Source organism: Heterocephalus glaber, unplaced genomic scaffold (genome assembly GCF_053883595.1).
Source record: "Heterocephalus glaber isolate CG9 unplaced genomic scaffold, H.glaber_assembly_v1.0 deba00001608, whole genome shotgun sequence".
In the NCBI taxonomy this organism is placed as follows: domain Eukaryota; kingdom Metazoa; phylum Chordata; class Mammalia; order Rodentia; family Bathyergidae; genus Heterocephalus; species Heterocephalus glaber.
This window is the reverse complement of record NW_028258379.1, coordinates 34,207,349-34,222,022: the sequence shown is the minus strand read 5'-3', so window position 1 is coordinate 34,222,022 and position 14,674 is coordinate 34,207,349. Positions and strand designations below refer to the sequence as shown.

General features: G+C 49.9%; 1 protein-coding gene across 1 annotated transcript; it reads left to right on the top strand.

Moving 5' to 3' along the window:
• Window positions 1-6,987: 6,987 nt before the first annotated feature.
• LOC101720128 (putative serpin A13) lies at window positions 6,988-13,987 on the top strand. The gene is made up of 6 exons (XM_087195239.1): window positions 6,988-7,717; window positions 9,055-9,206; window positions 9,350-9,591; window positions 9,697-9,769; window positions 10,406-10,445; window positions 11,965-13,987. Exons 1-6 carry the CDS (start codon window positions 7,135-7,137, stop codon window positions 12,288-12,290), a joined length of 1,416 nt encoding a protein of 471 aa, XP_087051365.1. The 5' UTR covers window positions 6,988-7,134; the 3' UTR covers window positions 12,291-13,987.
• Window positions 13,988-14,674: the final 687 nt, after the last annotated feature.

Genomic DNA, 14,674 nt, shown 5'->3' with positions numbered 1-14,674 from the left:
TCAGAACAGCTGTGGGCAGGCTCCATCTAGTGGCTCCCAGTGTCGAGGCTGCTTAGTTCAGGTCAGCAGGGAGCCAAGTCCAAGCTTGCAGGAGGCACACAGACTGTTGCAGGCTCAACAAATCCAGTTCCAGCCTTGCAGCCAGAAACCAGCCTGAACTTCAGTGGTACTAAAGTTGCAGCCTTGCTGAGATTATCCACTACCCCACCATAAAGCTATTGCTGGCTTACTGGGATTAATCAACTCAGATCTGGATTCTGTCTTCCCATGTTGTCTACCGGTCATGAAAGAGACAAGCCTTGAATTGGACTTTTTTTTCTTTTTCCTCTTTTTTTTCCCCTTTTCTGGTTTTTGTTTTGATTTGTTTTTCTGTTTTTTTGATTGTTTGTTCTTGTTCTTATATGATTGTGAACACAGTTTCTAGGGTTTTTTTATGTTGTTCTGCTTTATTCTTGTTTTCAGTTCTTCCTTCTCTCTTTCCCTCCTATCTTCTTCATCAGTTTCCCAATGTTTTCATGATCTTCCTTTGTCTTTCATCCCTGCTTCTAATCTCTTCCACTTCCTCCATTTCTCTATTTTTTCCCCCAACCATTTTTGAATCTTCTCCCCTAAGGGTAAAATTGCCATATTGAGGGCTTCTTTACCGCATACAATATTCTGGTTAGTTTTAGATTTTGTTACATAACAACATATCTAGTTCATATGGTTAAATGTGGAAAATTAACAGTTACCACAGTTTGTCATTTTCTAGGCTGTGTTTGATGCTATTGTTATTGCTGATTGTACTGATTTAGCCAAGGTGACATAATTATGCTAAGCAGCTGTTCTTCCTGGTACACCAAGACTAACATTATCTAAGAGTCTTAAAAAATACTACAGGCCAATGCCAAAGAGTCAGGGGCCAAGTAGGCAGAAACTTCTCATCCCTAATAAATTGAAGAGGTAGGCTCTTGCAATAGACTCAAAACCCAAAAGCCAGCTACACCTGGGAAACACCTCTGAGAAGTAGTCATTTCCTAAGTGTTCTAAATACTAGCAATAAAGCTAGTTGCCACGAGCAATTTATAAGCATCGACCTAGGAATTAAACTAAGAAAGAAAATGAGAAGACACTTAAACAAGATGCAGCCTCCCACCCACTTCCAGCCCACCAAAGGCAGACCCTGGGGACAATGGGGTGGAGCAATCCAAAAGCCACCCACCTGGACTCTCTGAAGTGGTAACAGTGGAAGTAACAAAGCAGATAAATGAAGCTCTAAATGCTGGAGCATTTCTACATAAATTTTGAGGAAAAATCATTGCATAATTAAAGTATGACTATAGCTGTCTAAGTCCCAATGTTGCTTTGCCCTTGAGCCAGCTGTGGCATGTGGAAACTTAGCAATTTAGGAAGACTCTGTCTGGAAATAAAAAATTTTAAAAGGGCTAAGGATGTAACTCAGTACAAAGACCCGGGGTTAAATCCTCAGTATGCCAAACAAAAAAAAATACAGACAATAAACTAATAATTGAGACAAAATAGAAACATGAAAACTACTCAAACCAAATAAGAAAGCAAGAGAAGTGAAAAAAGACAAAGTACAGATGGAAAAAACAGAAAACAAACAACAAATTAGACTATTTAAACCCAATCATATCAGATCATACCCAGTAACAAAAATTATAGCAATTTATATATGCATGTATTCATTCACTAAATATTTAATGAATGCATACTATGTGCTAATCTCCATAGTCTTACTGAGAATATCTTGCAATTCAGTTGCAACCAGAATCGTGGAAAGAATTAAGCTCATGAACCAAGGTACCACTGGAATAGGTCACAAAAGTGCCAAGGTCTCAGCTCTCAAGGACTGCTGAGAGTCATAAAGGGTACAAATAAGAAAATCATGATTAAAGTGTATGTGATCTACTCCTTAGTAACAGGGTACATCAGAGTGGACTTCTACCCCACCCCATGTATAAAATGGACCAAAGACCTAGCAGAAGAGCTAAAGCTATAGAACATTTAGAAGAAAACATATGGGTAAATTGTCATGACCTTTGAATTGCCAAGGGATTCTTAGATCTGACACCAAAAATCCAAACAATTAAAGGAAAAAAATAGATAAATTGGACTTCACCAAAATTAAAAACTTATGGGCATCAAAAAACCCTATCAAGAGAGTGGAGAGACATTCTACAAAACGAGAGGAAATACCTGTAAATCATATACCTGAAAAGGAATTGTACTTTTTAAAATTTTGAAGAACTCCCACAACTAAATAATAGAAAGATAAACAATATTTAATAATAGAAAGATAAACACTGGGCAAGGGGCTTGGCAGAAATTTCTCCCAAGGAGACACACAAATGGTCAACAAACACATGAACCTGTGGTTATTCTCCTTTCTGGGTCATTCAGGAAATGCAAATGGAAAACACAGCGAGCTATCATTTCAAACCAAAACAGGAGGCTTATACATTTTTAAAAGGTTTCTTGAAAGGCATGAGGCCCTGGGTTTGACTTCCAGCGCCGCAGCAAAAAAAAAAAAAAAAAAAAGTAAAATGCAAATAAATAAATAAAAATGAGGAAAATAATGTACCATCAAGAATATGGAGAAACTGGAAACCACCTGCACTGCCAGTGGAAATGTAAAAGCCCACAGCTTCTAGGGGAAACAGGGCGATGGCTCCTCCTGGAAGCTTACCTCAGAATTATCCTAAAACCCAGCCAGTCTGGTCCTACACGCTGACTCCGAGGAATGGACAGCAGGGACTTGAGCAGATGCTGCACCCATGTGCACGGCAGCCTTCTGCGCTCACGATGGCCAAGAGGTAGCGCCAGGGCAAGGGCGCATCAAGAGGCACACGGATAACTGTGGCCCATCCCTGCCATATTATTAGGCCATGCAGAGGCTGCACGCCACAACGTCGATGAACCTTGAAAACCTGCTGAACAGAAGGCGCCAGACACAAAAGTTCATGAGTCGCATGCTTGCAATATATCAGATATCCAGGGTAGGCAAATCTGTGGACACAGAAAGCTTGTTAGTGGTTGTGGAGGGCGAAGGGGTGAGGAGATTTAGGCCAACTTCTTAACCAGTGTGGAGTCTCCTTCGGGGGTGGATAAAATAGTTTGGAACTAGAGAGAGGAGGTGATCACTCAGTAGCAAGCCAAACGTTTCAAAACGGTTAATTTTATGTTATGTGACTTTATGTTGTGTGAATATTACTACAGTTAGGAGAGAGAGAGAGAGAGAGAGAGAGAGAGAGAGAGAGAGAGAGGCTATGCCATGTGTATTTAGGGCTCAGAGGAACAATGACTAGGTATTTGATAATATTAAGGAGTTATTTTTAAGGTGTCCTATGCTATCATGGTTCTGATCTTTTTTTAATTCTTAGAAAATGAAATGATGTGTAGGATTTACTTCAAAACATTCTGAAGAGGGGGAGGAATAAGGAGCTAACTAAACAAATCATATTGGCCTTACGTTTAAAATATTTGAATCAGCCAGGTGTGGTGCCCCATGCCTGTGATCCCAGCACTCTGGGAGGCTGAGATAGGAAGACTGGAAGTTTGAACCTAGTCTGGGAAACTGTGCAATTGAGTGAAAAACTCTGTCTCAAAATAAAAAATAAAGACCTAGGGATGTAGCTCAGTGTGAAGGCCCTGGGTACTGTCCCTAGCATAGACAGATAACTCAGTCTGCTGATGGGTACATGGGAGTTCGTTAAATTCCATTTTTGCATATGTTTGAATTTTTCCATAATAAAAAGCTTAAACCCAAAAGTCCTGAGGCCAAGCTGTCTTCCCCAGAACTGAGAGCACGTGGCAAGCCCTCCACAGTGAGGGATGAATGAATGAAGAATGAATGAAAGAAATAAAGAAAAAGGTCAATGAAAGGAACGAAAAAGGCTCCTCTGCTGTGCTGCCCTAGAGGGACCTCGGGGAGAGATCTGAAGTTGCAGAGTCAGCCAGAGTGACTGGCGCTGCCCGGCCCGGGGTGAGCGCAGTGAAGATGTGGGGAGAGGCCGGACCACCACTGTAGCTCACTCAGCCTTTCTCATAGGTGTCCCTTGGCATAACTCAGGTGCCAGGAGGCCTGTGCTCCCATTCCTGGCACACACGTGTGAGCTATGTGCCCAGCCCTTTTATTTTTACAGACAGGAGGATCTTGCTAAGTCTCCTAATTACCCACACTGGGCTTGAACTTCCAGTCCTCCTGCCTCACCCTCCCAGAGGGCTGGGATGGCCTGCTGTGCCACCACGCCTGGCTCCTGGCTCTCTTGTGCAATCTTGGGTCTGCACACTGCCCTGGAGGAGGGGTGGGCTGCTGCCCTGTGCTCCTTTGTGCTGAGGGTGGACATTGTCCTTACGAGCTAAAGGGAGCTGCTGTCGAGCCTGTGTCTAACCCTGAGTTCCAGCCCGGCTGCAGGGACGGGACGGGCTGTGTGTCAAGGGCCCTCATACCTGTGAGTGTCCCCAGCTCCTTCCGGAGCTCAGAGCTCTGGAGAGCAAATTCAGCAGGTGACACTTGTGGGGCTGTGGGTAGAGCTGGAGCCCCTGCCTCTTCTATCCCAGGCCCTGTGAGGTGCTGCTGCAGTTCTGCCAGCAACCTGTCCCATGACCTCGAGCTCTGCTGAACCCCACGCCCACCCATCCCATCTCAGCAGAGCCCACCTCTTGCAGGAAGCCTTCCCTCACCCCTCGACCTTCCAGACCTCCTCCAGGTGCCCATCCACCTCTGCAGGTGCCCACCATGCCCTTTCCTCCCTGGCAGTGATGCGTGATCTCCATCTCTGCCCCCGCAAGGCCCGGGCCACAAGTTCTGAGTGCCAGTGTCTGTGCAGTGAGGGCCCAGCAAGCAAATGGACAGCCTCTCTGGGCTTCTGCACAGTGCTCAGGCCAGCCAGGGGCCTTTCAGCTGGGAAGCTCTGTGGCTCTGGGGACGTGGGAAAGAGCCTTGGTCACCACCAGGTCCTATCCAGTGCAGAGCAGAGGAGGCTGCACCGGAGATGGAGAGTCCCAGATGGATGGGCTCGGCCAGTCTGGCCATGGAGCACTCACTGCTCAGCCTGAGTCTTGGGGTGTCTGTCCCCCAGAGTCCCAGGGTGAGTGGCTGAGTGGCATCCATCTCCTGCCCCAGAAGCTGCTCATGTCTGGGCCAGCCAGCCTTTCCACCAAAGTCTGTGTAGTGGATGAATGAATGAATGTACACATGAATGAATGAATACATGAATGGGTGAATGAATGAGTATTCAATCTGGCAAGCAGAGGAGGACACTGACTCCTCAACAAGGAAAGCAGATCGCCAGGCAAATGGACAAAGGTGGGTCCTCTGAATGAATTGTGCTGAGCACATCTTTAAATGGAGGAGGCTTCCCTGAGGGCTGGGTCTCAGTTGTTCTTTCCTCTCAGCTCTGTGCAGAGAGGAGCATGCAGTCAAGGTCACATGGAAACATCAGCGGCAGGGCAGGGGTGTCCTGATGATCAGGTCTGCCAATGGTTAACCTAAACCCCAGGGTGGACCCATGAGGCCATGAACTGTCCTTTGGGTCCACTCTACGCTGAGCATTAGAAGTTAAGCATCTCATGGAAACAACTGTGTATCTGCCCTCGTGGAGCCTGGCTTCTGGAGAGGAAGCCAGATGAGCACGCTGTATTATTCCAGGCAGACATAAGAAGGAGAAAGCAGGTATAGGTTGGCAAGGGGGGAGGCAGGATCTCACTGACTAGGGACTTAATGGTACAGCTGTGGACAGGGCTGGAGAAAGGCTGTGCTGGGCAGCAGACAGCATGTGCAAAGGTTCTGAGGCAGAAATAAGCTCAGTGAGTTCTTTTATTATATTATTAATTTTATTGGTACTTTTTAGGCTTACAATATAATGATATTCATCATTGAGAATTTGCACCTTTACATAGTCTCTCTTGGTTCTTATTTTTCCCCCTTCCCCTGCCCTCCCTTCAACCCTTCCACCCCTCCCTATCTACAAAGACTTTGTTTCCATTTTTCATTTTCTCATATTAATTCCATTCCCTTCTTTCTTTTCCCCTGCCCCCCCCACTTCCCCTTTGCCCCTTTTCTTCCTATTTCACTTTATCTATTATACGTTTTAATCCTTATTTACACTTTCAGTTTCTCACGCTAGAGAAACTATTCGGTATTTACACATGTGCCCTATTTATTTCACTTAAGAGTATCACCTAGTGTGCATCCATTTAGCTATAAATGTCTCTAATCTATCCTTCTTTATGGCTGAGTAGTACTCCATTTTATAGAAAAACCACATTTTCTTTATCCAGTCTCCAGTTGATGGGCACTTGGGCTGCTTCCAAGTTTTAGCTATTACAAACTGTGCTGCTATGAACATGGGTGCACATCTATCCCTGTGGTATGAGTCTTTTAATTCTTTGGGGAAGATACCCAGCAGGGGGATGGCTGGGTCAAATGAGCTTGGTGAGTTCTTGAATAGCAAGAAGGCCATGGGGCCTGCAGCAAAGGAAGCGCGGCAAGGGAGGGTAGAGGCAAGGTCAGGAAGAAGAAAAAGCTAAGTGGATCATCCAGGCTCACAGAGCTGGCCCTCAGTGGGGCCGGCACGTGAAGAAGGGCCGGCTGGAGGAGGGTGAGCAGGACACAGGGGTGAGGATGAGGACCTAAGGGATCCCAGGAGCCTTCCGGAACACAGAGGGACAGGAGAAGCACTCAGCTGCCTCTCAAAGCCGAGGGACGGGCTGGCAGGGGTGAGAGCGCCCCCTGGTGGTCAGCAGATTAGGCATTGCCATGCCCATGGGGAATCCCCAGCAGGTGCGGGATGCTCGCGTGCTCTGGCCAGACAGGTGTGCCAGGTGTCCCAGGTGTGCCGGGTGTGCCTCTGTCACCAAGCCACCCTGGCCTCATCCAGCCTGGTTCAAGTCCGGACTCCATTGGCCCCGAGCTGCTTGATCCTTAACCCAAGCCCCCCACCTTCTCATCTGTCAGATGGGGGCGCAGCCACAAGGCTGCAGCGAGGACTTCAGGACTCGCCTGGGCAGTGTGCAAAGGGTTGGGCACAGAGTGGACACTGTGTGAGTCTCCTGTACCATCACCATCGTCATTGCTTTGTCACTCTTGTCTTCAGGTCACCACTGCTCTCAGACCAAGGGCCTCAGAGGATGCAGTCCCCTCAGCAGTGGCTCCTGGTCACCAGGCTCCTAGCTGTGGCTCATCAGCTGGCCCTGGCTGATGGAGGAGACTCTGGCCTCCTGGACCCTGGCCCCCAGGACACCCCACCTGGGCCAGCCCTGCCGTGCCACAAGATCGCCGTGAGTAACATAGACTTCGCCTTCACCCTCTACAGACAGCTGGCTCGGGACTCCCCGCAAGAGAACATTCTCCTCTCCCCAACCAGCATCTCCATGGCTGTGGCCTCGATTTCCCTCCGGGCCCCAGCAGCCAGCAGGGAGAGGCTTCTGGAGCCCCTGGGCTTCAATCTCACCGTGGTGGCCGAGGCCAAGATCCAGGATGGCTTCCGGGACCTCCTGCTCAGGCTGCCAGTGCAGGGCTCTCGGCTTCTCCTGAGCACCGGCCAGCACAGGTCCAGCAGCCTGGGCCCCGGGGCCACCCAGGACCTGGAGGAGGCCTGGAAACACGTGGACAAACACATAGATAAGCAGACCCAGGGCAAGCTTGGGACCTGGGGAAAGGACCTTGAGAACGAAACCACAGAAGTTCTGGTGAATCATGTGCTTCTCAGAGGTAAGGGCATGTTGGGGGTCCTCTAACATCAGCCCCTTCCAAGAATCGGGCTCCCTCCCCACCCGAGCCTGCTCCCCGAATCAAATAGGAACCCTCTTTGGCCTATCTCAATTTAGAGATAAAAGACATGCAGTGCCTGTCCACTGACTCCTTGATGCTTCTGCTTGAATACCTCTAGTGATGGGGAACCCATCACTTACCATATTTTAATGCTACTTGTGGACTTTGCTTTCAAAGGAGGATTTTTCAACCTCTAGAGTGCATAAGAACCCCCTGCAGAGCTTGTTTGAAATGCAAGTATCCCACACTGCCCCTAAGTGATTCTGGTTCAGTGGATGTATAAATCTGAGCCCCAGGGCCCTGCATTTGAAGAAACTCGCCCCTGACACATACACCCAGGTGATTCTGCTTCAGAGCCTGTGAATTCACTTTGAGTAGACCCCTAAGCAACCCCTGGATTTAGGAACATGAATTCCCTTCCTCAGGCAGGCTCAGGAGGTGTGGTTAGAGATTAGGGCAGGAAGATGGGGGAAAGGTTCTTATTTTTCCAAACAAGGTAAGAGGCCTTGTGTTTCCACCACTGTTCTTGCCAACATATATTTACACTCACGATCCCTTTTTACCCCCTCACCTGAGTGATATGGGCAGCTTCATCTCCCAGAGGAGGTTAAGGTTAATGTTTCCATTTGAGAGAAGAAAAAACAGATTTTCACAAAGAAGAAAACTTACTTGCGTAACCTAGCGAGTGTGTCAGTCTGTGCATATTGATGGACCGCGTGCATAGATGATGGTGTTGTTATTCACAGACAGCACCGTGCATACTTAGTCTTTGTTTACTTGTGTCAAACTCCAACAAGGTAGATACTATTCCACTACTTGTCAGATGAGGAAACCGAGGCACAGTGAGTTCACCATCAGAGCCTCACCTTCCAATGCACACCCTCCTTCAGAGGAGCGTGTGCCCCAAGAATAATGTTTTTCTTCAATGTGAGCCGCTTCCCAGAGAGATGAAGGGGAAGGGGCGACATTAGTCAGTCAGCTTCTCATCACTGTAACAAAATACCTCAGTTAATCCACTTGCAAAGAGCAAAGGTCCGCTTGGGCTCACGGTCTGGGAGGCCCAGTCCGTGTTTGCTTGACACCAGTATTTTGGGCCCGGGACGAAGCCCACATCGTGGGGATAGTGTGTGGCGGAGCGAGAGGCTCACCTCAGGGCCAGGATGTGGAAAGAGCACAGGAATACAGCGGGTCCCTAAATCCCCTTCCAGAATCCCTTGCCAGTGCCTGAGACCTCCCCCGCCCCCCGGCCGACCTCTTACATGCTCTGCCCCTCCCAGGGGCACCAACCTGCAGACCCCGAGACCAGGACTGCAGCGAGCATGATGCACTCATGCAGTGTGACCCTGCCGTGCTACTGCAACAGTGTGCTGTGGTATTGATCGCTTTACAGACCAATGGGCACAAGGAGGCCAAGGGCTCAGCCCTCAGGGTCACCTAGGCCAAAGAAGACCAGTTAGGAGCAAGTCATTGGGCTGGGCATCCAGGGTGCAGGCTGCAGGCCACAGCCCAGCTGACCTCCCCGAGGTGTTGCTCTTCTCTGTAGCTGGGTGGGCAAAGCCCTTTGACCCACAGGGCACTAGCCTGCGGGGGTTCTCTTTGGAACAGCACAAAGCTGTGCAAGTCCCCGTGATGAAGCAGCAGGCCCGAGTCCACTTCCTGCGGGACCCTGAGCTGCAGTGCAGTGTGCTGCAGATGGACCATGCTGGGAACGCCACCACCTTCTTCGTCTTCCCCGACCTCAGCACCCTAGGGCAGCTGGAAGAGGCGCTGCAGCTGGAGACGCTGATCAAGTGGAACCGTCTGCTCAGGACCAGGTAGCCCAAGGGCACTGTCACCCTGGAACATGGCCACCACCCAGGGCATGGTAACCCTTGTCCTGGGCACAGCCAGCTCTAGGTGATGTTCCTGACTTCCCAAAGGTACGAGTACTGGGAACGGGCCCTGGACCGAGAGTTGGGAAGTGCACCTGGCCTCAGCTCTGCTGCAAACCCAGTGGGAGCCTGGCCAGTGCTGTCCCCTCGCTGGGCTTTGGTTTTCTCGGTGGCTGAAGAGCAGTTAGAACAGGGACTCATAAACTCTGAGAAGCAGGAAATGCTGTCCCTTCGTATAACAGCAGGTGAGGTCTGGCTGCACTGCTGTGGTTGGCCAGGCTGTGGGCAAGTAAAGAAAACTGGGCAGAGCAGTCTGGTTGGGAAAGGGCTGTCCAGGACAGGACTCTGCACGTGCAGGCGCAGGAAGGCGAACGGCCTGGCTGCCCAGGAAACAGGGTGCTCAGGCCATCCAGGCTCGAGTGTGCTGGGGGAGGTCGGGAAGGAAGGTGTGCAAGGCTGACGTCCTGGCTCAGCAGGCGGGCGAAGACGAAGGGAGCCCTGGATGGATGCTGAATTGGAATTGGGGGTGGGGACGTTTTATTGGAGTCTCTGGCCGCCCCGTGGAGAAAGGGCTGGACGGGCAAGTGGGGCAGAGACCAGAGGCAGGGCAGGAAGAGGGGCACAGACGCTTCCGGGATCACAATTGCCACGGCAAACCAATTTCCGCCTCTGTGCAGAGGCCTCGCTTTCTATTTCCCCAAGTTTTCCGTTTCCAGCTCCTCCAGGCTGGAGCTGCTGCTCCCCCTCGTGGCCGTAGGCGGAAGCCTCCCAGGACAGCCTGCCCTACATGTCCCAAGGTGAGTTAGGAAGGAAGCTAGACTCAGGGTTCTCTTCGCGTCTGTGTGTGAGGGAGGGGAACAGTTACCTTGGGACAGGGCCTTCGCACTGAGTTACATCTCCAGCCCCTTTTTAATTTTTTATTTTGAGACGAAATTGCCCAAGCAAGACAAATTTGCAGTCTTTCTGCCTCAGCCTCCCGCTTTGGTTTCTGTTTGGTTTGGTTTGGTTTTGCACTGGGGATTGAGCCCAAGGCCTTGTCCCCTTCCCATCCCCCGGGACATTCAGCCGGTGCTGCTGTTTCTCAGGGGACCCACGGCACCTCCCAGCAGACTGACGAGGGCAGTGCTGCTGTCCCATTGTGCAGATGAGGAAACTGAGGCTTAGCAGGTATCTTTGTCCATTTTCTGCTTTTGTAGTGGAGTGCTATGGGCTGGGAAATTTATAAACAGTAGAAGTCTATTCTGGTCATGGCTCTGGAGGCTGGGAAAACCGAGACCCAGGAACGGCATCGGGTGAAGGCCTCCTGGCCATGGCCCGGCTCGGTGGGAAGACAAGCGAGCCCAGCGAGTCGGAGAGAAAATGGGGCTAAACCCACCCTTTCCCCCAGAAGCCTCCATGAAAACTGACCACTCCCACAGTTGCCCCAGCTTCTGCCCCCAGCATCCCTGCCCAGCCTTGTCCCCTGCTGTCCCTCCCTCCCTCGGCAGACTGTTTTCAGACCACCTCGCAGGCCTTCCCACCTCCAAACACGCAAACTCTACTTGCCACTCATGGCCCTGAGTAAGTGCATGTTGCTACTTCACTTCTTCCGTGCAGACTTCTCTAATCTTACTCCCAGGCAGAAGCACATTCTCTCCTGGTAACTCTCTGGCTCACGTTTAGGCGTTTTCCTTCCTTGTCCGGCCATGAGCCTTTGGGAGTCATCCCCATTCGTTTCCTAGTCCCTACTGCACCGAGACATTGGGTTGCAAACAGCGGGTAGGTCCTCCGTAAATGCTTACTGAATACATTCATGAATGAATGAGTGATGGGATGAATGAAAAGGAATTATCAGATTGAAGTGAATGAAAGGATCAGTAAGTAGTGATGGGAGGAAAGAGTGGGTGTGTGGAGCAACAGATGGAGACGGGAGTAGTTAGGCGCTGGTGTGACGTTCCAAGTGCACCACAACTAACAATGCAGATGCCAGGCACGAGGATGTAAATACCTGCGTAGACAGGTGGATAGGTGAATGGATAGATGAATAGTGGATAGACGGAACCATGGATGGGGATGGCTGGGCAGGTGGGTGGGTGGATGGGTGAGTGGATGGGTGGATGGGTGGGTGAGTAAATGGGCAGAAGGATGGGCATGTGAACACAGGAGAGGCGGGCAGGTATAGCTATGGATACGCAGATGGTTCGCAGTTACGTGGATGGATTATGGTTTGCTGGGTGTGTGGATGAATAAATAAGTAAGTAGGTCAATGATGGGTGTAGTAGATAGATAAGTAAATTTTTCAGAAAGTTATTTTAGGTAGAAGAAAGGGTGGGTGGTAAGTGAACAGTATATGGTTGTGTAAAGGAATAGAAGGAAAACTGGGATTAAAGTCAAGGCACAGCTGGTCCTTCCTGTGGGGTGGATCGATGATTCCAGAATTTGCCTTGCAGGTGACTCATCAGCCCAGGATGACAGTGGGCGAGGAGGGCTCTGAGGCCGCCGCCACCACCGCTGTTCAGCTCACTCCCAGACCCCACCTGGATGCTGAGGCCCCAGCACTGCCGGGCCCTGCTGAGCTCAGCAGGCCCTTCCTGCTGATGACTTTCCACACAGAAACAGGCAGCATGCTTTTCCTGGGGAAGGTCGTGAACCCCCTGGGTTAGTGCACCCCCAGATCAGCCTGGTAACTTGGAGCCAAAGAAGGAGAGATGGTACTGGGGACTCAGGCATCATCCAAGTCTCTGGGTCACCTGGTGACGTGGCCAGATTGTCTGAAAAGCAGCATCCTTGGAAATGAAATGGGAGCCATCCTGAAGTGGACACAGGCAGGCAGGCAGCCTTGCACAGCTTCCCGCCGCTGACCACTGGCCCCAAGCCAGGGAGCTATGGTTGCAGAATCAAGTCTGATGATAGATTGCATACGGCCTGTTCATTGGTGTGGTTTCCATGGGAACCTATGGGGATGCACATAGGAAGAGGGACTGGGGTCAAGCCCACTGGAGATAGACTCTAACTACAATAGAGGGGATACCTGTTATGGACCAGGTTCTTCACATGTTATGTCCCATTTAACATAAATTCTCACTACAACCCAACAAAGTTAAGTATTAGGCTAATGCATTAGCAGCTTTCTCATTGCTGGGCAAAATACCTGACCCCCCAACTTAAAGGGGACAACATTTCATTTGATTCATGGTTTCAGAGGATTCAGTCCATGGTCAGCTGACTCCAAGGCAAAAACATCATGGCAGAAGGGTATGGCAGAGCAAAGCTGCTCACTTCATGGCAGCCAAGAAGCAGAGCAGGGAAAGAGAGGAAGGGACCAGGGACCAGATACAGTTCCCAAAGTCACGTCTCCATGGCCCACCCAGACATGCCCAGAAGTGTGTCCCTCCAATCCCTTGAGCAGATCTCAAGCCAATCGAGTGGACACTCCAGCTTGTCACAGTATAACCATATGAAAATCGGCCTATTTTTTAACCTACAAAAAGAGACAACTTCTTATGGTTCAACCAAATATCACTTCTCCCCTTTCATAATGTAAATTCAGAGACATTGAGAGACATGTCCAAGGTGAGCAGCTGGTAAGCAGCAGGGCTGGAACTCAGGTGTGATTTATTTCAAATCCTTGACTGCTTCTAGTCTCTTTCATTTTGATAAATGGATGATTTCTAATTTGACTGTGTACACAAAGCCCCCCCTGGATCTTGTTAAGAAGCAAATTCTGATTCAGCAGGTCAGGGATGGGACCTGCAGACCTGCTTTCCCATGAAGTCCCAGAGATACCAAGGAGCAGGTATGAAATTCTCTTGCTTCTGTGACCCCAAGAGGGGCTAAGTTGTATCACCAGCAGGGTAGATGAGTAGCACTGCCCCTGCAATACACTTGTGAAGCTGAACAAATCTTTGGCAATATCTTTTTGAAACCTGCAGACCAAGCTGGCTTTAGGGTCATTCATGGGTGTATTGGGGGACACAAGTGTCCTAACCCTTTTCCATATTCAGCAAACTGGGTGTTTCCTGCTGTCTGTAGGTCACTCCCCACATCAGTGGCTGCATCAGTCACTGATGGCTTATGTTTCTGGTTCTCCAACTACATAGAAGAAGGGAGCCACTTGGGCCTGGGGACCAGACACATCAGAGATGTGACAAATCCTATACCTGGTGCAAAGCAGATTCACTGAGCACTGGTTACCAAATTGGCAGAGACAGGTGAGACCCATATACAAGTGACAAGGTGTCAGTTTGTTATCGATTATTACTACTGAATGGGGCAAAAGAGCTTGGCATTCACTGTGAGCCAGGTCCCAGGCTCAGGATGGAGTCCCGTCTGTGTGTGCCCACTGGCATCCCAGCTGAGAGTTTCCAGAAAGCAGCCTCCTCTGGGGCTTATACCCTGCTGTTACAGGGCAGGCTGAGCTAAAGGTTACAGAATACCATGTTTTTAGGCAGAACTGGAGCAGAGCCCACACAAGCCTGCCCATCCCTCCTGATATTCCCAGCACACTCAACAGTTAGTCTTGAGAACTCCATGGGCAGACAGGGAGAACCGGGCCAGAAGTGGGAGACTGTGCTGATTTAGAAGTCCAGAACTTCATCCCAAAGGGGCTCCCAGTGGTTTGGAAAATGGTTTGGACCAGATAGAGGATTAAATTTTATGCCTATATGAAAATGTGAGCTGGAATGATAGTTCTTCTCATCCGGGCATCGGAAGCCCAGTCTGATGAAGAACGTGACCCTGCCCTGTGTAGGGTGTCTTGGCCATCTTGCATGCTTCCCAGCAGGACCCCAATTCCAACCAACAGAGGGGGAAAGGAGAGGGGAAGGACAGACCCCCTTCCATTAATGGTACAACCTATGAGCTACCCAAATCCCTTCAGCTCCCATTCTACCAGCCAGAGCCCAGCATAAGTTCATCTAGCTGCAAGAGAGACAGGGAGATGTTTCTACCTTGCATGACACTTGCCTGGTGAAAGCATGGGAGTTCTTTACATTAGAAGAAAAGATTGATGGCCATTGGTGAGTATCCTGCTGCCTCAGCCCAAGCT